At 42.9% G+C, this 23,330-nt stretch overlaps 1 protein-coding gene across 1 annotated transcript in view; it reads left to right on the top strand.

Moving 5' to 3' along the window:
• LOC137503155 (hemolymph lipopolysaccharide-binding protein-like) overlaps positions 1–22,900 on the top strand; it is a 64,801-nt gene extending 41,901 nt beyond the window's left edge. Inside the window, exons 2-6 of the mRNA XM_068230630.1 lie at positions 7,059–7,184; positions 7,303–7,438; positions 8,562–8,732; positions 9,698–9,922; positions 22,754–22,900. Of these exons, the coding sequence (XP_068086731.1) occupies positions 7,059–7,184; positions 7,303–7,438; positions 8,562–8,732; positions 9,698–9,922; positions 22,754–22,899 (804 nt within the window). The 3' untranslated portion in view covers position 22,900. The remainder of the gene's footprint in view (positions 1–7,058; positions 7,185–7,302; positions 7,439–8,561; positions 8,733–9,697; positions 9,923–22,753) is intronic.
• The last annotated feature ends 430 nt before the right edge of the window (positions 22,901–23,330 follow it).

The raw sequence follows: 23,330 nt of genomic DNA, 5'->3' as shown, positions 1-23,330 counted from the left end.
AAGGAAAGAACAAAAAAGAAGGAATTGAAATTGGCACGTGGTCCTCTGGTGGCCCATTCGAAATAATAATAATAATAATAATAATAATAATAATAATAATAATAATAATAATAATAATGGCGAATAACCTCCGAGCACGCATGGTGCAGGTCTTATAGGTGACCTGCATGTCTCTGGGGATGCGGCTCCTACTTCAGAAGACATGACAAATACACGGCCCCCGATTAAGCAAATAAGGTTTAAATCTGGATAGGGCAGCTAATCAAACCCGATACCCGTTGTACCAAATCATTTCACCACGGAGCTGGGTAATTTAAGTATGGGATATCTCTATAGATTAATGGAATTTTCATAGAATTTCGGTGGGATATTTTATGGTTGTTGAATGTTCAAAGGGAAAGTGATATAACACAAGAGTGCGCTGTCAGTGGTGGAGATAAGTCGGAGGAGAGCAAAGAGAGGCTCTCAGCAGGCACCAAGCAATACAGTTAAGTGCGGTCTCTTCACATGAGCAATAGAGGGACAATTTGTTATTAAGAGTACATAATTCTGTGCTTGCAGAAATTGTCAATTCTACTTTCATCCTCCCGTCCCATTGGACGCTCAGTCTACCGGAATAAATAGCATCACACTGGACAGAGTCCTAGTGCCGTATCCGTCATCGAACGTTGGCGATCTTAGTTTTGTTGTTGGCTGAACCACAGTCGCAGGTTCCCCAGTCAAGACGTGCGGGCTCTCCCAGGACCCCTCTTCTCTCGATGTTCCCTTGTATATTTATTTGGAGGAGGGCGCCTCATGATATGACCAGCTTCATGACCTTAGCAGCCCAGCGCAGTTTTACACCTCCTGGTCAATACAGTAGACCCACATTTCAATTGCTCCTAATCTTTCATCATAGTCCAGGACTCTACTCCATACACACAGCTCCGCGCTATCCTAAGACGAAGCTGCAGCGCTCGTTGACGGCGATATTCTCAGTATCGGAGCTCCGTTGACCCACAGGGCCTTGCTCACAATAATGTATTGGGTCTTCTTTAAGTTCAGGTGTAGACCAAGGTTTTCACATGTCTCCAAAATTTTCACGAAGATCTGATGCAAGTCATCAGTCTGTTTCCACAGCATTCTTTCCTCAAAGAATATGCGTATAAAGTGTCTAAGATGACGCTTAGGTCATTCAGGCAAAACACATAAAACTCTATCCCTGACAATTTCCTTGTATAGAGTTAAGTGTGGTGATGTATTGCTAATCAAAATAATGTTGAAAATGTTCGTCTCCTTACTCACAAGTCTTCCCAGCACGAAGTTTCCAACGTAACACTGCTCTTTGTCGGACGCCACCCAGAGCAAATTGCGCTGTTCTCATCTGGATCTTTTCATGTTGTTCTTGAGTCAAGTAATCTGGTGAGTCTCTCGTACGCTGAACGGGTCTTGCCAGTGACTTATACGCCTCTGTCTTACATTCTTACTACAACTCCTAAATACACCCATAACCATATGAAGAGATCTGTAAAGATCACCTAGGTACTTGCAGTTATCCACATGTGCTGCATTCACAGCATCGAGGCAGTAATTAACATGCAAGAAAACAGTAACATTGGCTTGCGGGATCCACTCTTAATCAGAGTATAACCCGACAGCGTTCCACCTATTCTAAGACATTGAGTTTGCTTTCTGGAAATGTCGCCACATATTCAGTTACACCTTGTCCGGTCCAAAGGCCGTCTCTTTCTTGTTCTGCTCTCTCGATAGACTTTGATTAGGTCAATACCGATGCAGTCCATTTGGCCTCCTGAGTATAAAATATCTGCCATATCTTGCTTGAACCCTTCCTTAGTGGAATGACTTTTCCTAAACACAAATTTCCTTCTATCAGAGCAGTTTGAAACATTGTGTGCAATGTAACAAGAAGGAGTGCTTTCCTTATCTTACGTGCATCACATGTCAAGCTATCTGGACTATAACTATCCCCTTTATATGTTTGTCACTTAGTCACTTGTAAACTGGGTATACTATAGAAACTCTGAGCTAATTTCGTATAGCTCCTTCACGCAAACAGTGAAGTACAGTAAATGGGGAGGTGCTCCAAGGTAAATAAGTAGTTATGCCCAATTATGACACATTTAGAGAGGTGTATGGTGGAATCCTACAGGAAAACTTGTAGGCATTGCCGGCATTTACGTTCACTGCTTCGATATTGCGGCCTCGTGAAGTTGACTATGCTGTTACCTGTGTGAAGTGCCTTAAACCGTCAGATATTCTAGTAGTTTGACTTCCGTGACAATATGTCCCTAGCATCGATTTTGGACTGCTCCCTGGCGTTAAAAGCACTTTATCAGCCTGGGAGAGAAGTGGTATTTTGAAGTTGAGTAACCTATCGGCAGTAAGTTATTCTTTTAATCATTCAGAAGTTATCAAAACTGTGATCAATTCTGTACCGGGCGGTACACCTCCACGCCGCTAATTCAAACATTGCGCCAGTTGAAACTCCTCTACTGGAGGAAGCGTGAACTTTAACAACCACATTAATTTTAAGATTTCTCAGAAGATGTCCCTACTGTAAATTTTGAAGTGTTCTGAACTAGGTCAGTTTCGATTCGTTTTTGTTTTCTCTGTAGCAAGAAGTGTGAACATTCTCTTCTAGATGGCACCACTTAAGAACTACAATTGTGCACCCTAGTGCGAAGTGAAGGAACTTTTCTTTTCAAGAAATTTTGTAGTCATAAGTTTGTTCTTTGTTAAATTTCTTTCTGTCATTGTTTGTGTTGGCAATGTTAATCCGTTCGTTCCGCCAGTTTTGAAATTAGCCAATCCCGAATTTCTTAAATTAATTTTCGACCAATCGGGGCTTTCTTCCCCAACCTGCTCTGTAACTGTGTTCGGTAACTAATACAACTTTGTGGGCGGGTTGTAATCATTCATGAAACGTCTCGAATCTTCCACGAGGATATATAAACTGCTGATTTTCTGGTCTCGGTGCCACTTCAGTAACATCTATCCTAGTGTGATTATGTAGCAGGGGGCTGGAAGCGCCTCTTTCTTCGGGTAGCAGTTCATCCATAAGGTAATGGCCTTTTAATAACTTCTTTTCTTCTAGCTCATCAGTTTAACCCTCGGGGCAGGTTCGAAACTTTTATCATGTAACCTTCCTTTAAAATGTAAAAGACACTTGATATAAATTCTGTCTCTTTAACTACAAATTGGGATAGAGAGTGCCTAACCCTCTCGAGCTCCCACTCATATTGTTTTGAGGTGACTACATTTTTATAACAGTTTCCCATCTCTTCGTAATGTAATAAAGTTTGATTTCGTGTCACCTCCGTAGTATGGGATTAGCCCTTGCATAAGCGGCCTAGGGCCAAATTAGGTTTTAATAAAGTGTATTAGGAGTGCTGAGTACGCCTCCACTCAAGTTGGTATTTTGGGGCCATGTCATTGTCCTGTTTCTTTACTGAATAGGCCTCAGTAGGTTGGGTATTTTTACCCCTGTTTTTATGTGTCCGGAGGACAGCTTGAAGGTGGAGTTTGGTGTGGCCGTTGATGGGCTTGAACTTTGAGAGCGGGTTGCTCTTTCTTAAATTTGGTTTCTGTGCGCCTCGAGCAGGCTTTACTGGGTAATTGGGAGCAAGTGCTCCTGGGCATGATTGGGGTTTTCCGCCCCTTTGTCAAACCTTGTATTTGGGTAAAGTTGGGCTAATTGCTCAATAATTGTGAGTCTGGGGCTCGAAGCGAAAATCCTGTAGCAAACTGTAATTGTACATTCTTAATTGGTTGATATGCTACTGAATACCTGTTATACTTGTTATTTCTTGATCTTGAAAAGAAAATATAACCTTGTTAAATTTAAATTAACTTTAATTTCGTAAGTTGAGACCTATTCATCCCAGCACCTTCTTTCACCTCTAACTACCACGGAAATCTCCGTAACAAATTCAATCAGCCCATCAAATGATATAATATTAAATTGATTATTCACTCAAAATGTATGAAAGTAAATCCTTCAGGAAACATCGGCTAATACTATATTTAAATGTGTCTGGTACTGATTGACTTGTGTGTGTCATAAGGGAGAGGAGACGGGGGAGCAGGTAATTAACAAGGTATTGCAGAAATGTAATTATGTGAAAATTATGCGTGTGAAACTCGGGAGGATTTAGAAATTTTAGTAAGCTTGTAACAGTTAGTGTGTCCGCATTTCCCTAAAATTCATGAAGGTCCCATCCTCTGTTATTTGGTTCCACTAATACAGAGAGGATAACCAGGTATAACTAATTATGTAATACACCCCTTCTGCTTTAAGGGTCTGTGTAACGTACTTTACAGCCCCGACACCGGGCGTATTGTAAAATCATTGTGAACTAAAATTGGAGGTTCAAGCCCTGTCTAATGTAAAACTAGGAGCAACTGCTCCTACCGATTCTGAGTACCTTTTTTAAACCCAAATGTTAAGTGAACTTCTCGATTCGAGACCCGACCTAGGTAATGTGCTTTGGAAGCTACGGCTTCTTTTTGTGAATTATGTCTTTCCAATTTGTAAAGGCAAGCCTGCGGGTTATCAGACTGTGATAGACGCAGATATGTTGTAAAGTATCATGATTTCGAGCTCCTCATTCTACATTTCAACTTGATGGTTCACGTTCCAGCCATTGTCCCTAACTACAGTGAGTCTCTGCACAAGGCACTCGTTACTTGGACTAGTCGGGGCTCTAGTTTTCAAGGCTCCGTTATAGGAATATTGGCCACGACAGAGGAAAATGTATCAAGGGCTGTGGAATGGTCAGATCATTTAGCATGTACTTAGAACCAAGTTCATGAAGCTCTCGTCACAATAATTAACAAATGCTTAGGAACATGTTAATAAATCCTGTCAGAATACTTAAAATTGTAAAGGGAAGCGGACGATTAATTTACACAGTAAAATATTGCGGGCTGTTTTCTTAACTGACCATCAAAGTTTTCAAGCGGGGCTGACGATCTAAGGTAATGTATTTGTTTGACTGAGGATGGATAGCGAATGAAGCTGAAATTAGTACTCTGCATTGAAGTGCCATATTTTATGTCATAACCTCCTTTAGGCTGTAATTTTAGTCACAGTTAACTGTTGAACTCTGTACTTGTTCCACGTTCTCTTGCCCCTGACGCTAGCAGTTTCACTGGCGAGCACAGACCACTGTGCATCGTCTGTGGGCTCGAAGTTGGACCTGTCTGTGCATGGCCACAGGAACGCCAGTGGACACTGGATAATAACGGTACCGTGTATTATCAAATTCAGAGTTGTGTTTCCGTGTTGGATGGATAATATTGTATGTGATTAATACACGTAACTTAGTGCTGTGTGTAATAAATATTTTCATGCACCATTCAAATTTCAACCAAATTTCAAACCACAGTACAGTTTGCGGAAGTAATCTAATATGTCCTTGATATCATTGTGCATCAAACACTAACCTGCTTTGCATGTGCTAACCACTAACGGCTTAAGAAAGTGGAGTAACTCATAGCAGACGTAATTACTCACGATTGTGTTGTTATTGCTGGGAATAAAGCCCGCGTTTAAAATAATATATGCATGTTGATAATATGCTTGCCCCAAGACAAGCAGCTAGCTAGTTCGAGAGATCGTCACAGGAGGCGCTAGAACTTAGTAGTTAACTGAATTTATATTTCACAGACATTTCACACAGTTTGTCTTTGTGACAACAGCCTATGTTAATCCCGCACTGAACTTGTTAAATAATATAATAACGGTAATACACAGGTTGTGGGTTTATGGAAAATAAATAAAGTAGAAACTAGACCTTCCCTTTAAGGAATCATTCCAGGAACATCGGTCTGGCTGGAAATATCTCGTAATGGTCCCCCCTGATTTACGATGAAGTCTGAAAAGTTTGTCCAGCCCAGATGGAGACCCTGAGGAAAAAAAAAAAAAAGAGCTCCGTGGAAGTGGAGACTGCCGCAGTCTTGGGTTTAATGAAGAAGTCCTGCCAATCGATATCTAGTGCAACATTGCCTTGAGCAGTAAGAATAAGCCCAGCCAGGTCATATACTGCTACACTGCCTGGAGCTGTACGAAGTAGTCCAGCCAGGTCATATCTACTGCTACACTGCCTGGAGCCGTAAAAAGTAGTCGAGCCAGGTCATATCTACTGCTACACTGGCTGGAGCCGTACGAAGTAGTCCAGCCAGGTCATATACTGCTACATTGCCTGGAGCCATAGGAAGTAGTCGAGCCTGGTCATATCTACTGCTACACTGCCTGGAGCCGTACGAAGTAGTCCAGCCAGGTCATATCTACTGCTACATTGCCTGGAGCCATAGGAAGTAGTCGAGCCTGGTCATATCTACTGCTACACTGCCTGGAGCCGTAAGAAGTAGTCGAGCCAGGTCATGTACTGCTACACTGCCTGGAGCCATAGGAAGTAGTCGAGCCAGGTCATATCTACTGCTACACTGCCTGGAGCCGTAAGAAGTAGTCGAGCCAGGTCATATCTACTGCTACACTGCCTGGAGCCGTAAGAAGTAGTCCAGCCAGGTCATATCTACTGCTACACTGCCTGGAGCCGTAAGAAGTAGTCCAGCCAGGTCATATCTACTGCTACACTGCCTGGAGCCGTAAGAAGTAGTCGAGCCAGGTCATATCTACTGCTACACTGCCTGGAGCTGTACGAAGTAGTCGAGCCAGGTCATATCTACTGCTACACTGCCTGGAAACGCATCTACGTCTTCGGTGCCGAATTCCCGAACCGATCCCTGAATCTCTCCGTTATATTCACTCTGATATGTGATTGTGATTTCGTCCACTCCACTTCCTTTATCTCGAAACTATGGTCACTGAAGCCGGGCTTGGAGACATCAGAAGTCTCGTTTGATAAATGAATTTCTTTCTGGACATATTGTCTCTTTTTACAGCAGGAGAATGATGTCAAGAAATACCGAAATTCCGTGCTTTAAACATTCAGTTCTAAAACACACGAACAATTGTACCGAATTAAATGAAACTGGGATGTTTTAGTAATATCTAAGAATAACGAACAAACAGCATCTCTGGGAGTACGTTATAGGTTTTCCGTAAGTTACGGCTCCGATTGCCACTATATGGTGCGGCGAAACTCCGAGTAAAGCACCAATTGTGGTTGTGTGGTGTGGTAGTTGGGCATAATGTGACGTGCGAGGAAGAAAACAGGAATGTGAGTAGGAAGGGTTGTTTCAAATGGGTGCTTCATACTTACCTTGGAATTATAGTGGATTGTGAACTGAATGTGGGCTATAATTTTCTATGTCTTAAGAGTCCAATATTCGTTACAGGTTGATACGCGGGGATTGACATCGACGGAGAACCAATGGGAATTAGCCGTGAATGTCCACCAAGAAAGAAGATCATGTGATAGCAGTGAAGTTGAGCAGCTTGTTTCGGTGACATCTGTACATCCACCAGTACACGGTAAGTCCAAGTGTTGTAGTTCCTGATCGTTGTCATAGAACTCTCATTCACACTAGGTGTTCCTTACCCCAAAGAAGTAGGGCTGCAGTGTTTGTGGGCGGTATCTCCTCCGTGTCCAGGGGCAATCAGCTAGAGAACGTGCCTGCGTCATTCTCCTCCCTATTCGATATTGTCTACGGGACTAGGCGTTCTGAAATGCTTGAGAGGATTGGAATTACAGGAAACGAAGAGAAACACAAACTGCAGTGGTCAGCGAGCGAGGCAGGTGCGTGGTCTGCCTCTCCTTCAGTTAAATGTGTATATAGAGCAGGCAATATTGGATATGGAGAAACGTCATTGTTGGAGGATGTCAAGGGCAGTTGAATGTAGTAGATAAGGTCAGGTGAAGCACGTGACTAGGAAATGCTCTCATAAAGGAAGTGGAGAAATTTGGGTGGCTAGGAAGTAACATAACGAATTAAAGGAGAAGCTATCCGTTCATTTACCGAAGAAGAATATTTGCTGAAGGAAGCCATCTTGTAAATCAAACATTCTACTCACCATAAATATACAATTCAGGCCGTCGTTTGCCGAAGTATTTGTTTGTAACGTTAGAGTCATGCTAAGTAGAGAAATAGAGTAGAGGCCTTTGAAATGTGGTGTTACAGAAGAATGCTTTTGGTAATAATGGGAAATCGTGTCCTTTTCCGAGGTTATGAAGTTCTTTCCAGCAGCACTCCTAATCGAGGTGATCATATTTAACTACCTACCTGCAGTCCTGCCAACATTACATTTCTCCTCCTTCTTAAACTCGTGATTGCATTCAAAAGGACCTAAGTAAGGAATCTAACCTATCTTCACTTTCATGAATGATACAACAAACCATATACACCTTTCTGGAGCGGCATTATCATGATTAGTAGTGTTTCAACTGGACAAAATAGAATCATTACAAGTAAGAGACACACGCACTATTTTAATAATCTTGGTACAGGCGATTTTTTGAACATAACCATAATCTGAAGTAGGCCTTGTCGCAGACCGTAAAATGATTCCATACGGATTTTATTTGCACAGTTTGCGATAGATTTTCAGGATTATTATTTATCAGAAATTGCATATTTCATGCGTATTTTTGTTCCAGTTACTTCGACGTCTCAATATATGAAGCCAGTCACACCTGCAACTACTACACCAGCTACCACCACTGCACCGACTGCTACTACTCCACCGACTACTACTATTACCACTGCTCCAACTACTACTACACCAGCTAGTACTACTACTACGAAACCAAGGTCCTGTCCTCATTCAGGTGAGTGATAAACTCTCAAGAAGTTAATCATATTATCTATGAGTGGTGTACGGGAGACGAACGTACATGTGTTTCTTGGAGATTTGGATCTAGTTTGTTCAGATAGAAAAGTAAGGCTCTTAATCGTTGTATTCCACGTTCCACAGATAAAGTACTCACCCTGCAGTTACTGTGTAGGTGTTTGCTTGGAGCAGCAGTCTGCAGAACGAGTGCACGAGTAGAGACAATATCATAAACTTGTTGCAGGAGGAGAAATGAGAGCGTCTTGGGTCCGAAGTGGTGGCGGGACCCGGTGAGTGTTCCATATCTGAGCCACATATCGCAGCGTATCCATGACCAAGTACAGAAAATACGACGGTGTTGTTGTTGAATATTCATTTTTCACATCTCCGGAATACGAAGAGAGCTGGCTGTTTCCAAGTCAGCTAAATCATCTCGAAAATACTCCGAACGATCCAGCTCCTGAAATGAGCTGCATACGTCAGTTTATCACGTAGATATTAGCACTGGTCCGCCTGCTGGGCAAGATGCTTAAGGCGTCCCGTTGGTCGAAACAATTTTCACCATCACAATGTTGGCCAGCCGGGTGGGAGAGGTGCTGCTAGATAGCGTACAAAAGCCTGGATTCATTACAAACCTCACCACATTGCTCATTTAGAGTGAGGGCATAGGTCGCATTTATGACGGATGGCGAAGATGAGCCATGAGCAAATCGCTTGCTGCTTTATGACCTAAGTAGGCTGCATGTCGGCACAGCGTTTCACCCTCTCCTTTTCCGCTATCGTACCTCACGTCCTTAACTTCATCTCATTATCTCCTATTCTCTACGCTACGGTGTCTCCTGATCATGTCATGCAACAAAGAGTAGGACAAATAATGAAGGATCGTCATTTTCACCCGTAGGATAGTCTAAAATATAAAAGTGTGAACTAACTATTTAAATGTGATGTTCTAACTGCCCACAGGTTACCGACTGTTTCAAGGTTTCAACTGTTATAAGACGTACAGTGAATGGAAGATCTGGAGTGACGCCAGGGAGCAGTGCAAGAGAGACGGAGGCGATCTCATGGTGGCGGAGAGTGAACGGGAGAGAAGCGAGGTGTTCCCTACAATGTACAAGAGTGTGAGCCGGAACCCCTGGATGGGAGTTTACAAGCCCGAAGGTGAAGATCGTTGGGTGTCTGTGAAAGGTGAGTTCTCTCTAGCTCTCTTCTCCTCATGAATTACCGAATGTCGGACGGAAGACATTTGTCATATTAAACAACAGAAGCCGACATTTAGCTGTAGTTAGCGATGTCACTGGCTGACGACCACACCGTATTGCCTATAATCAGGGGAGGAATGAAGAAGTCCTGCCCTCAGTAGCCCAGGCTTTCTGAGCCCAACTTGGCAACTTCGATCCTCGCTCAGTCAGGTGGTATGTCAGTCTCATGTCCGTAGATTTACTGGCACATAAAATAAACCCTGATGGATAAAATTCCGGCACGTTAGCGTCTCCCAAACCATACGAATGTAGTTACTGGAACATAAAGTGAATAATATTACTTATTCCTAAATGAAGGTAAAGAGTCGTAAAGTGAGGGTATGAGGACATTCATCTGTCGGATGGGGACGTTAATCCTTGAGCAGACCTCTCGGTGTTCTTTGACAGGAGTAGGCTATGTGCCGCATCAAGGCGTGCAGGTTTATCACGGACATCAAATAGAGAGTAGGACACACAGGGGTCGTGGTAGGGATATCATCATTATAGACTGCTGTACCCTCGTTTAGTTCCACACCTCTTGCCTTTAAATAATTAGAAACTGAGTCCTGATCTCCTCTACTGCTCTTACCCTCGGTGGCTGACTACGTTATTCTCGCAGGTAACCCATCATCCTCCATTCACCTCACGCGACCCCAACACCGGAGTACCGCTTCATCAATGGAGCTTATGCATCACTTAGCATTTATCTTCTCATTCTGGGTACCTTCCTGTCATTGTTCCCACCCGTTTTTTCTAGACTTCATTCTCGTTATTGCAATGTATATTACAACTAATGTTTGGACGATATATCTTTTTTTTTTTTGCTAGTTGCTTTACGTCGCACCGACACAGATAGTTCTTATGGCGACGATGGGGCAGGGAAGGACAAGGAGTGGGAAGGAAGCAGCCGTGGCCTTAATTAAGGTAGAGCCCCAGCATTTGCCTGGTGTGAAAATGGGAAACGACGGAAAACCATTTTCAGGGCTGCCGACAGTGGGGTTCGAACCTACTATCTCCCGAATACTGGATACTGGCCGCACTTAAGCGACTGAAGCTATCGAGCTCGGTGGACGAGATATCCAGAGTCCTCCCAGCTTGCACTCCCACACAGCGTTTTCCTGAAAACAGACCGTTCCATACAAGAGCTCACTGCATTAATTTTGCTGCACCTTGCTTCCTGGCAGAAGTTCCAGTTTTGTATCTCCGACCTGACATTCAGTTCTCGGAACTTTCCTAATTAAGAGACATGACTTTATTCTTGGCAATAAAAAAAAAGCAAAGACATCTCCGTACAGGCCACGAAGGCCCTGGGAGTGGTGGCAGGTGAAGACTTCCACTGTTCGTAATCTCGGCACTTGATGGGGTAGAGTTGTTAGCTCTACGCCCAGCCGCCTTTGACCCAAAGAATTAACCTGGTACTCATTTTTGATGTAGGATGAGTGAACTTCAGGGCCATATGCACCTCCGGAAGTGGAAATCTAATTTCCTAAATTTTACGACTTTCTGACGTGGATTCGAACCCACGTCCTTCCGGGCGAACCGAGTACGCCTTTACGACCTCGGCCAGGGAGCCCCTTTATTCTTGGTAATGCCAATATTAATGTCGGACTCACTGCACCTATTTTATTTTCCAATAAATTAGACTGCAGGCTTTCAGCTCTGTCTGCCATCAACACCAAAATGCTTACGACATTTCCGCATTCCTGGCGCTTTATACCTTCCAGTAGATGATCCTTGTAAACTATGAACAACAACATTGAAGATTGCAGCCATATCCCACCCCTGTAAGTACCTTGAATCAAGAACTCGTTCTACCATCAACTTTCAATGTCAACATAAGTGAGTTTTATTGCTCCCAATAATCTAGGCTTAATCCCATATTCTCCCAGTGTGGCTGACATCCTTCCCTGAAGTACTCTGTCATATGCCTTCTCTAGATCTACGAAACAAAAACAACGCTATTCATACCGTAGCACTTTTTACTTATGTGACGAATACTGAATACCTGACCATGAAAACCCCTCTGAGGTCTGAAACCACACTGGTCTCATCCAACACAGTATAAGACATTAATTGGTTTCTCCCTCCAAAAATACTAGTGAATACCTTGCCCGGTGCACGAAGGAATCACCATCATCAGTGTCGTTGATGTACCTTGATGGTTCTAGCAGTCCTCTTGCTTAGAAATAGGTGCAATTACTGTTTTCGTCAAATCAGAAGGACCTTTACTAACTTTCCAGGCTCATTTTATTACTCTGTCGGCTTGGTGGTTCGCGACGTCAAGATGAATATTTCCTCTTATATTCCATCCACCTGTACCATTATCTGTTCGGAAGTACTATGAGTTTACCAGATTAATCCAAAATATTACTTTTTCCTTTTTCCCTCCGTACACCACAAACTGCCCATCCTTTTTCAACACTTGTTAAAAGCATTTGATTTCCTCCTATCCCTTAATCGTTATCACCGCTTGCCGAAATATCATTATTTCCTAACTCTTCCTAACTCGCCCATTTCTACTTTATTTGTTATGTTTTCCCCATTACTGTGGGTTGATAGATTAATATCGAATACCATTTCCTTCACCTCTTTGGTTCCAAAGAATCCTGCACTGTCAAAACTAATTGGAAATCCTTTACTCCCAGAGGCTTGATTAAAATAATCTCAGCTCGGTAAATTATGTGAAGCAGGCTGCTCATCTACTTACACATAGTCCAAGTGAGAGTCTCTCCTCTGACAAGTTAGCGACCTACGGTTGATTGTATAGTCCTCGCCTCTTGAGCACAAGGAGGGCCATGACTCAGAATATGTCCGAGGTGCCCAATACTACTCCCGACTCAAGGAGGACCATGACTCAGAGTATGTCCGAGGTGCCCAATACTACTCTCGACTCAAGGAGGACCATGACTCAGAATATGTCCGAGGTGCCCAATACTACTCCCGACTCAAGGAGGACCATGACTTAGAATATGTCCGAGGTGCCCAATACTACTCTCGACTCAAGGAGGACCATGACTCAGAATATGTCCGAGGTGCCCAATACTACTCCCGACTCAAGGAGGACCATGACTCAGAATATGCCCGAGGTGCCCAATACTACTCCCGACTCAAGGAGGACCATGACTCAGAATATGTCCGAGGTGCCCAATACTACTCCCGACTCAAGGAGGACCATGACTCAGAGTATGTCCGAGGTGCCCAATACTACTCTCGACTCAAGGAGGGCCATGACTCAGAATATGTCCGAGGTGCCCAATACTACTCACGACTCAAGGAGGGCCATGACTTAGAATATGTCCGAGGTGCCCAATACTACTCTCGACTCAAGGAGGACCATGACTCAGAATATGTCCGAGGTGCCCAATACTACTCCCGACTCAAGGAGGACCATGACTCAGAATATGTCCGAGGTGCCCAATACTACTCTCGACTCAAGGAGGGCCATGACTCAGAATATGTCCGAGGTGCCCAATACTACTCCCGACTCAAGGAGGGCCATGACTCAGAGTATGTCCGAGGTGCCCAATACTACTCTCGACTCAAGGAGGGCCATGACTCAGAATATGTCCGAGGTGCCCAATACTAGTCCCGACTCAAGGAGGGCCATGACTTAGAATATGTCCGAGGTGCCCAATACTACTCTCGACTCAAGGAGGACCATGACTCAGAATATGTCCGAGGTGCCCAATACTACTCCCGACTCAAGGAGGACCATGACTCAGAATATGTCCGAGGTGCCCAATACTACTCTCGACTCAAGGAGGGCCATGACTCAGAATATGTCCGAGGTGCCCAATACTACTCCCGACTCAAGGAGGGCCATGACTTAGAATATGTCCGAGGTGCCCAATACTACTCTCGACTCAAGGAGGACCATGACTCAGAATATGTCCGAGGTGCCCAATACTACTCTCGACTCAAGGAGGGCCATGACTCAGAATATGTCCGAGGTGCCCAATACTACTCCCGACTCAAGGAGGGCCATGACTTAGAATATGTCCGAGGTGCCCAATACTACTCTCGACTCAAGGGGGACCATGACTCAGAATATGTCCGAGGTGCCCAATACTACTCCCGACTCAAGAAGGACCATGACTCAGAGTATGTCCGAGGTGCCCAATACTACTCCCGACTCAAGGAGGGCCATGACTCAGAATATGTCCGAGGTGCCCAATACTACTCCCGACTCAAGGAGGGCCATGACTTAGAATATGTCCGAGGTGCCCAATACTACTCTCGACTCAAGGAGGACCATGACTCAGAATATGTCCGAGGTGCCCAATACTACTCCCGACTCAAGGAGGACCATGACTCAGAGTATGTCCGAGGTGCCCAATACTACTCCCGACTCAAGGAGGGCAATGAATCCGAATATGTCAGAGGTGCCCAATACTACTCCCGACTCAAGGAGGGCCATGACTTAGAATATGTCCGAGGTGCCCAATACTACTCCCGACTCAAGGAGGGCCATGACTCAGAATATGTCCGAGGTGCCCAATACTACTCCCGACTCAAGGAGGACCATGACTCAGAATATGTCCGAGGTGCCCAATACTACTCTCGACTCAAGGAGGACCATGACTCAGAATATGTCCGAGGTGCCCAATACTACTCCCGACTCAAGGAGGACCATGACTCAGAGTATGTCCGAGGTGCCCAATACTACTCTCGACTCAAGGAGGACCATGACTCAGAATATGTCCGAGGTGCCCAATTCTACTCCCGACTCTCAGTACAACGTACTCGTCCCCTCAGTCGTTGCCCATAGTTCAAGTACTCGGACGTGACTGCAGTCACTCACACGACAACAGTACCCTGGGGTCATGGTTGGACACGAAAGAGGTTCAACAACGAAGCAGCCGTCAAAAACGCCTTCGAAATATCTCTCACCATCAGACGGTCTATCACCTGGGAAACGGGTGTGAATGCTCCTGCATCGCGAAGAAGAAGTGAATTGCATTTAGTGATGCACATCCTATTTAATAAAAATTCCTCGTCATGGAGTTCACGTTGTGAGAAATGTTACTACCAACTAGCAGGTGCAGGGTGTTTCTTGATCACCAACACACTTATGTGCGACGATAAGTATTACAGGTAAAGCTCGTAGAAAAACAGCCCGAGTGAATAAGAATGTGTCGCTTCCTGTTTAAATGTACCGCCTGTCGTAATATTTTATTGTTCTCTTTTTATCACACACTACCAATCACCAGCAGCTGTCAGTTACTCGATCTCTATTTATAGTTGACGTTGTGTTTTACCGATTACTAAACATTTCCTTATTTTCTCTGAATCACTTGAAGTAATTCGTGAGGCAGGGCCCAGAAACTTGCTTAGAAGATCCATATTTCCATTTTCACGGCTAGAATGTACTTTTCGGTACTCGCTCAGATGATCTCGAAAACAATATTTTTATATAATTATAACGAACGGTTTTGAATGATGACGACCGTACGTAAATGCTGTCTCTGTTTCAGGATATATATCGCCGTGAATTACCTAGAAGGATACGCGTATCACCGTTCTCAGCGTCATTGATATTACTGAGCAGAGCCAGAGCAGGAATGTCTTTACTTTGACACGTGAAAATGTTTGATGAGCCCTCGCAGACTTTAACAGTTCTCACAAGCAGCAAGCAACATCTTCCAGATTGCCAGATTACCAGGTCCCATTTACATCATAGACAGAACTTTATATTCCTCCAATATGCTGATTTATCTCCGTCACAAATGCAGAAACGCAGTCCTGTGTTTTGTCGCAGATTTTCTCATTTCTGATTGGTAGAATGTGTGGCCTTGTCCTTACCGTTTGCACTCAGAGACGATGAACAATTCCGGTGGGGATGAAAGAGCACATGTTTGGTCATCATATCCTCCTGAGACACATAGGAGGTCATATCTACTCTCTGGTGGGGCCACACAATTTTACAGCCGGATGGCCTCCCTGATGTGGGAGAGGTGTTCTCTATTGTGTGAGCTGAAAACTTTCTTGCGAGGACAAAACGGAAACCAGATTTTGAGAAGTACCGAATGCATCTCACAGTGTGTGCCGGTTGGCACACGATTTTCCCTTTCCCTACTACATTTTTGGCCTGGGCTAAAAGCCATTGAAATCTTCGTTACTTGGAAATCTTCCCCTATTTTCTTTAATTTTGTGTGGTGTGCGATTTTGTCGCTAACTGTATCTGTATTTGTCACTCCGCGGAGAGAATTTTGAATGTTTTGTTCATTGGACCTCTCCATTTTCCTCTTTGTCTATTGGTTCGCCTCAAATTTGCTCGAGAGCGAGTCCAGTTTTAGGCTTGTTAACTGGACGATCCGCTTCTTCTGCGAATCGTGTTGCAAGGCGGTGGAGTTGATTGTCGCCCGCCATGAGTGTTGGAATCTTGATGTGGTGGCTTCTCAGAAGAAAGTGTATTTATCTCAACATGCCAGGATAGTGTGTAATGGATCAGGGCTAATGCCCTGAAGAGTTTATTTATCTTATTTTTCTTATCCGGAGTGGACGTCCGCTGCTTATTCTGCCTAAATTTATCTCTATGGATTTGTAAGTAATCTTCATTCTATCTGCGGCCATGCGTTACTTTCTACTCAAGGACAAAATGTAAGTTACCTACTTCAAGATTATTATTATTATTTTCTTTTTCCTGGAGCTGGATTGCCTCGTCTCTAAATCTTAATTATGTTTGCGGATTTTATTCTGTCCTACGAATAACCTTCCTGATTGATTTTCGACCGAATGAACTTGGAAAATTTGGTAAAGTGAAAAGTGTTTGGAGTATTTACTGCACCTTTTCTAACTTGGTACTGCGGGAAGAACTCTATCAAAACCTGTTTATCTCTGCATTTTTCTGCGAGAAGCGACTACTTCGTAAATCCTAAATTTTGCATCATGTAAAGAAATTGTTAATTTGAAGTGAAAGTAACATTACTAACTGATAGTCATTTGCTGTAAAATTGAGACCACGCGATTTTCTCAGGAAACCCGAATCTTTTTATTCTTTAATTTTCATTCTCCTATTCCCCTTTTCTGATAACTATATTTATTCTATTTATTAAAATGGTCTGGTTTGACGCTTGGTCTTGTTTGTTTCTATGACAACCGTTGCCCTTAGTGATGTGTTGTTGGTATGATGCTGATGATTATTTTAAAAACTGAAAGTGGTGTTTGAGTTGTAATTTGACTGTTGCCTCATGTTGGAGCTGATGCCTTATCCCCTTGTTTTTTTAATCTTGGAGTGCTTTCGCTCTGTACGAAAGATATTCGAGGTCGTGTTGATTTTACCCGTGTTTCTGGTGTTCATGTGTTTTACCGTTTTTCTTCTGGGTTTGATGAATTATTTGCGAAGGTCCCTTGTGTTCTGGTTTCCTCGGGAGAATCCGTGGCTTCTCATTTATTTAATCTGATAATTAATTAAAGGAGAATAATACCTGTAAGACTTCGCAAATTAACCTGTTGGAAAACTGTTTATTTTAAGGGCCTACTGCCAGGAAATAATTCTTCCCTTTTATTGTTTCTTTCTTAATATTAATGTTATCTTTTTTTCTGAGGGCGTCCCTCTTCTCTGCGGAATACATGTCGTTTTATCCATTCTATTCAATTTTATTTCTAACTTTTAAACTAAATTTGATTTAGACGGTGCACCGTACCTTTAGGGAACATTGAAAGGTATTTCTTTCAACAATTGTAAGGTTCTTACAAAGAAATATTAATTAAACTTTCTTTTGGTTCAAAAAAGTTTCTTGGGTTTTTCTTTACGTTCTCTGACATTTGCCACTGCAAAAACCGCGAGTAACGATCTGTGTTGCCTCTGGTTAAATGGTCCAGCTCGTTTTTTTGAAGGTAAGTATTTTGCTTCCACTTTAAATTTTCTCTTCTTGATTTAATTATTTTTGCTTGTTAACTTGACCCGTCTTTGCCGGTGGGCCGGAGCAAGTGGACAAAGACCAAGTGTTCGTAAACCTCCGCTGAGAAACTCCTTGGTGTGTTTTGTACTTGAGTTTTTTAAATTATTGATTTAAATAAGGTATTCATATCTTCAGACCATCTGAATTAGGATTCCTCGGTCTCAAGAAGTGCACAACACCTTGCAAATATATGGATCTTTTTGTTCAGCAAATGTCTACAAAGCGGAATAATCTCCGAGGACTGGAGGGAATTTAGAATAAAGATGATATAAAGGAAAGGACAAGCCGACAAACCAATCTCATAACGAGGGATTGCTCTGGAGTATAATATCAGAAGAACAAACGAACTTCACTGACCATCAAATATAAGAGTATCAATTCAGATTAAGAAGGAAACGGTCACCTTCACAGGCTATAAAATGTCTACAAGAAGACATCTGGGCGGCTAAGACACCCCAAAGGCCAATACTGTACAGTTTTCACAGAGTTTACAAAGGCATTCGACATGTTGGACAGGAACAGTATGGATCCCATGATAGAAGACAAGGCAATTGTAAAACTCATAGGAAACTCCTATCACAAAGCAATGTAGCAATAAACGACGGGATAAGTATATCAAAAGAAATCCTTCAAACAAATTGAGTAATTCAAGGTGACCCAGTTAGTCCCCTCCTGTTTAGCATTGCTACATCGGACGCAGAAAATCCATTGAAAATCTGCAATCGGTGTCGCTCTATATGTATCCTCATGACATGGTCCTAGGTTCGCAGACCGATAATGACCTTAAAGAAGCCTTAAACAAACTGAACATTTGAGCTGAAAACAACAAATTCGTCATAAACCTGGAAAAAGTATACATATGGTATTTCGAAGAGGGGCAGGTTACCGACCGAAGACAAGATGTTACTAGGAACAAATACTTAGGACTAACTCTAGAGACATCAGGAACGTCATACAGGATCCACATCAGGGAAAGAGCGATAAGAGCTATGACTCTGTTCAGCGCTAAAATAGTACCAATTATCACGTACGACTTGGAACTGATCTGAGAATTTCTAGAGACAATAGAAAAAGTAAAATCTCGCTTCCTAAAATGAGCCCTCGGAATTGCCAAAAAGCGCACTCAAGGCTTGCGTATGAACCTGCAAGAGAAACCTCCTTCAATGAGGACTTGAGATGTCACTTAATGCTGCCATCAACCAGCCAAGAAAAAAATTATTGACCCTCCGACGAGACAAGCGGATGAATGTAGAAGAGAATTTCTACTCTACAGATGCCATGATTGATAGAGGATGGACACAAGGAAACCACAACGTGCGATCTGCACTGACAAGCCTGGCGATACGTGGATACCACCACCGAATATGCAAGAATACGAAATACCATGAACCCAACAAGGACTCTTCGTGTAGTTTGTGTGACAAATAATACTTCACCTGTTGCAAGAATCGCAAGAGAAACCTACTACATTATACCAGAGAATAAACACCCACACTTCCCTATGTGCATTTGTATGCTCTTATTAATTAATTAATTAAAAGTGCCCACATGTCTCGTCGTGAAAGTATAATAGATACGTAGAGTTCCTAACTTCGTCGTAATCGCCAAGAACTCAATGGTGTCTCTCTGTACTCGATCGTGAACAGTAATTTACAAATTGAGATGCTAACACTTCAGAGACATAAAATGAAAGTTGTGTGGCAATATCATCCATATCCTTGCTAACGACTACGGAACCTCCTGAACCTCAGACCAAGTAGTGATATCGGCGATAATAAGACAGCCAAAGCCAACTTCGCTGTTCTAATAGTCTCTGTGATATGGTCCCGGATATGTTTTCTTCTGAACAGATGACGTCTAGACGTGAACCGCGGTGTCTTCACTTGACCTCAGGTTAACTAATCGATACATATGTACTTGCTCTCTTCACCTTCACATCATCGACTCCCGAAGCAGTTTCTACTTTCTGGTGCGCTTGAATTTTCATATTTTTTGTGATATTTGAAGCCATCTCCTTCCCGTTTCTTCTCAGTTATAATAAAAGAAAGTGCTCGAATTTGTTGTGAATCTCACTGTGCTCTCTTTTCAGCTTCCTTATTGCAGCTACTACAATTTCCGCTTCTCTTTGCGTCTGCGACTTGCACGTTTCGCATCAATTTATTCCCTGCAGCCACCAACAAGTACAGTCTGACACTATCACTCCACTGGGGTGATATTTGCACTGTGCCTTTGTGTATTTCGTTCATCGCAATTATGATTCTCATCGCTGCACTTAGGCTGACTTTTAGGGGCTTCACTGGTTTGTAATGACTTTAGATATGTTTGTGTCTGTTATAAAATGTGCACTACGGGTGACAGATCGGGATGGGCATAGTTTAGTCAGTGGGCGTGCTCAATGAAAGTAGAAAAATTACAGATGGGAAGGAACCTCCTAGAAAACCATCGCATGAAGGAGTCTTGATTATCTCTGATGTTACTCAGTGGAACACAGCAGGGCACGTTACGATATCCAGGTGCTACCAGCACGCCGAGTGCTAGAGACCGGTGGCTGTGAGGATACCTTGGACAGATCTTTCATGTATTAAATCCCTATTTTGTTTGTCATTCACAACGATATTGAAATCATGAGAATATTTCAACAGTTATAGACAGACGCTCATTTCCACGAAGTGATTGCCTCGTGTGATGATGTACATAGCTAGAACGGCACTTCTGTTGCCTTAAACAAAGTTACTGAGGAAACGGGAATCATTGGCACCAGTTACACATTTCAAGAACTCGAACTGTTAAGTGTGAAATACTATCTCTCAGTGAATGGATCATTTGCACCATTCTGATGTATGCAAACCATGTTATCATAGTGTGTATTAAAGACTATTAACATACATGCATACATCATACATTATCATTATAGACTGTTATGCCTTTCAGCGTTCAGTACTTCTAAGGGCAACGACTATCTGTCTTTTGTTTCATAAATACATTAACATGTTCGGTTCTTATTTCCAATTACTTGTCATACAGCACTAGTCGTTTATAATGTTGTAAGTTTCTGACAGCACGGAGCGATTCTTACTAAGTGGACATTTTAGGTCAACAGATGTATAACAAGGCAGTGCCACTACGTCTTCAGACGACAGTGCTCCAGGCATAGTGGATTTGATCTTGGTTTGATGAGCATCAGCATGTACTTCATCTTCTTATCTGGCCTATTCAATCACTCGAACCACTGTGGTACGTTATAGCGACAAGACTTCATCGTCTCTGGGGCAGCTCGGTCAATATTTCATGTCGGCATTTGTTACTCATTACTATTTTCAGTTATTGGGTGGTGGTATGGTGGTATTTGTATTTGATGAGGAACTAAAATTGGGCTGCCATCCACTAATGGAGCAAAAGAATGAAAAGGTCTGACACTTCGAGAGATGAAGGTATCGGCTAAAGAAAGGGAAGGGGGAGATGAAAGTCTCCTCAGGTATCGAAAATGTAATATCGCCGTGATCGGACAAGAACGAGAGTTAACCAAGGATAGATGAAAGTGAGGAGCCTGACAAAATTATGTGGAAGTAATGCCAGGTCCCCACGGTCACTAGGTCACGCTCCAAAATGAAGAGCTCCTTGGGCGCATTTTGTTATCCTCTTACGATTGGCAGGGAATACCATGGATGCATTCTATGGTCCCTACCCGCGGGGTCGTATTTATCGGGAAAATAAAACAACAATGTTGTCGCAACCTCAAAACACACGGATAAGAATTACGAAACTTGAAAATGTTGAAAATATACCGAAAGCGATGACTGTGTCTTTTAAGGGACAGACTATTTATTAATAGAATTGTAAGAATAAGTACATCAAATCAGAATAGAAATACCGCGGTGCGTAACGATAGGGAATACAATTCAATATAGAAGAGCGGAACAGAATGTGGGAATGCACGTAATAGAGTACAACTGGCAGCACACGGCGTATCGACATGAAGTACCAGCTTCGTAACATCAGAGTTATCGGATTGAAAACTGGAGCACGAGATAACATCCAAGACTTCTTTATAAATTTCCACAAAGTGCTTCAGCTGCCTGTGAAAAGCGTAGATAAAATTGACATCGCTCCAATTCGTGGATCTGTGAACATATTCCGATCTCATTTACACGGACCTGGTTGACTTCATGATAGCAATATGTAATACCAGTCTGACGAACCGCTCACGTGGTAAGTTGTTGCCATCAATAGAAATTATTTTTAGAATAAGATCACTGGTGGCTTAACAGTGCAGTCAAGTAGAACATAAGTGAATATTGTTTTAATAGGAATACCACTGGGAGACCATCCTCTATTAACACCAATCAGAAGCGGCCCGGCACTTCTAAAAATTGAAGGTACCGGAAAGATAGAGAAGCCCCACGACGGTCGTGATTATGAAAGACTCCCAAGGCCGTCGGTGTCGGACTAGAACAAGTGTTGACCCAGAGAGGTCGCACAAGGAAGATAAGAGAGAGGAGCCTGACAAGAATTTCGTGGGGAAAATGCCAGGCTCAACTAGAGGAACCGTGGTCGTCAAACCACGGTCTCAATTGAGATCCAGTGGTTGACCTTTTAGTGTCCTCTTACGACAAACAGGGGATAACGTGGATGCTCTTCTAACTCCCAAATCCACTGGGGGTCCTGAAGGCTGAGGTTCGAATCGCGCTCTATACTGGGTTAATATTTTCATCCAGAAATGCGCGTGTTGTCAGGAAGTCCATCTGGCCGTAAATCTGAGGTGATAACCAAAATGAGCCTGGGGTGTTCCAGTGACCTCGGAAATAACTGGGATAATCTGAAGAAAGATAAAGTGTTATGGATCGAGTGTACGACACTTGTGTCCTGTGTTTCAGGTGAGCCTGCTCTCAGCAGTTGGTGGAGGGCTGGTTACCCGGATAACAGTGCTGGTTATAAGTGCGCCCGTGGTTACGACACAGGTCTGCTGTGGAACACCGATTGTGCAGTTCTCCGTCCCTTCATCTGCGAGATCCCGCTGTGAACAGATCTCATGTACAGTGTTGATATATAATAAATATACTTGTAAATAAGTCGTGACGTTCTTTCTCCTGTTTCAACACTAACTACAGGGAAACTTTACAGAACAGCGAGGTCATCAGTCGCGTATGTTCTACGTTCCCTTAAAAACAACAAGGTAATCAGATATCTAATATTCTACCTTTCTTTAAAACATCAAGGTCATCGAACATGTAATGTTCTACATTCCCTCAAAAGTAACAAGGTCACCAGACATATAATGTTCTGCCTTCCTTTAAAAACAACAAGGTCATCAGACATGTAATGTTTTACCTTCCCTCAAAACAACAAGGTCATCGGACATGTAATGTTCTACATTCCCTCAAAAGTAACAAGGTCACCAGACATATAATGTTCTAAATACTTTTAAAACAACAAGGTCATCAGACATGTCAT

Source organism: Anabrus simplex, chromosome X, assembly GCF_040414725.1.
Source record: "Anabrus simplex isolate iqAnaSimp1 chromosome X, ASM4041472v1, whole genome shotgun sequence".
NCBI classification, from domain to species: Eukaryota; Metazoa; Arthropoda; class Insecta; order Orthoptera; family Tettigoniidae; genus Anabrus; species Anabrus simplex.
The sequence above is the reverse complement of the archived record's forward strand: the minus strand, read 5'-3'. Positions and strand labels throughout refer to the sequence as shown.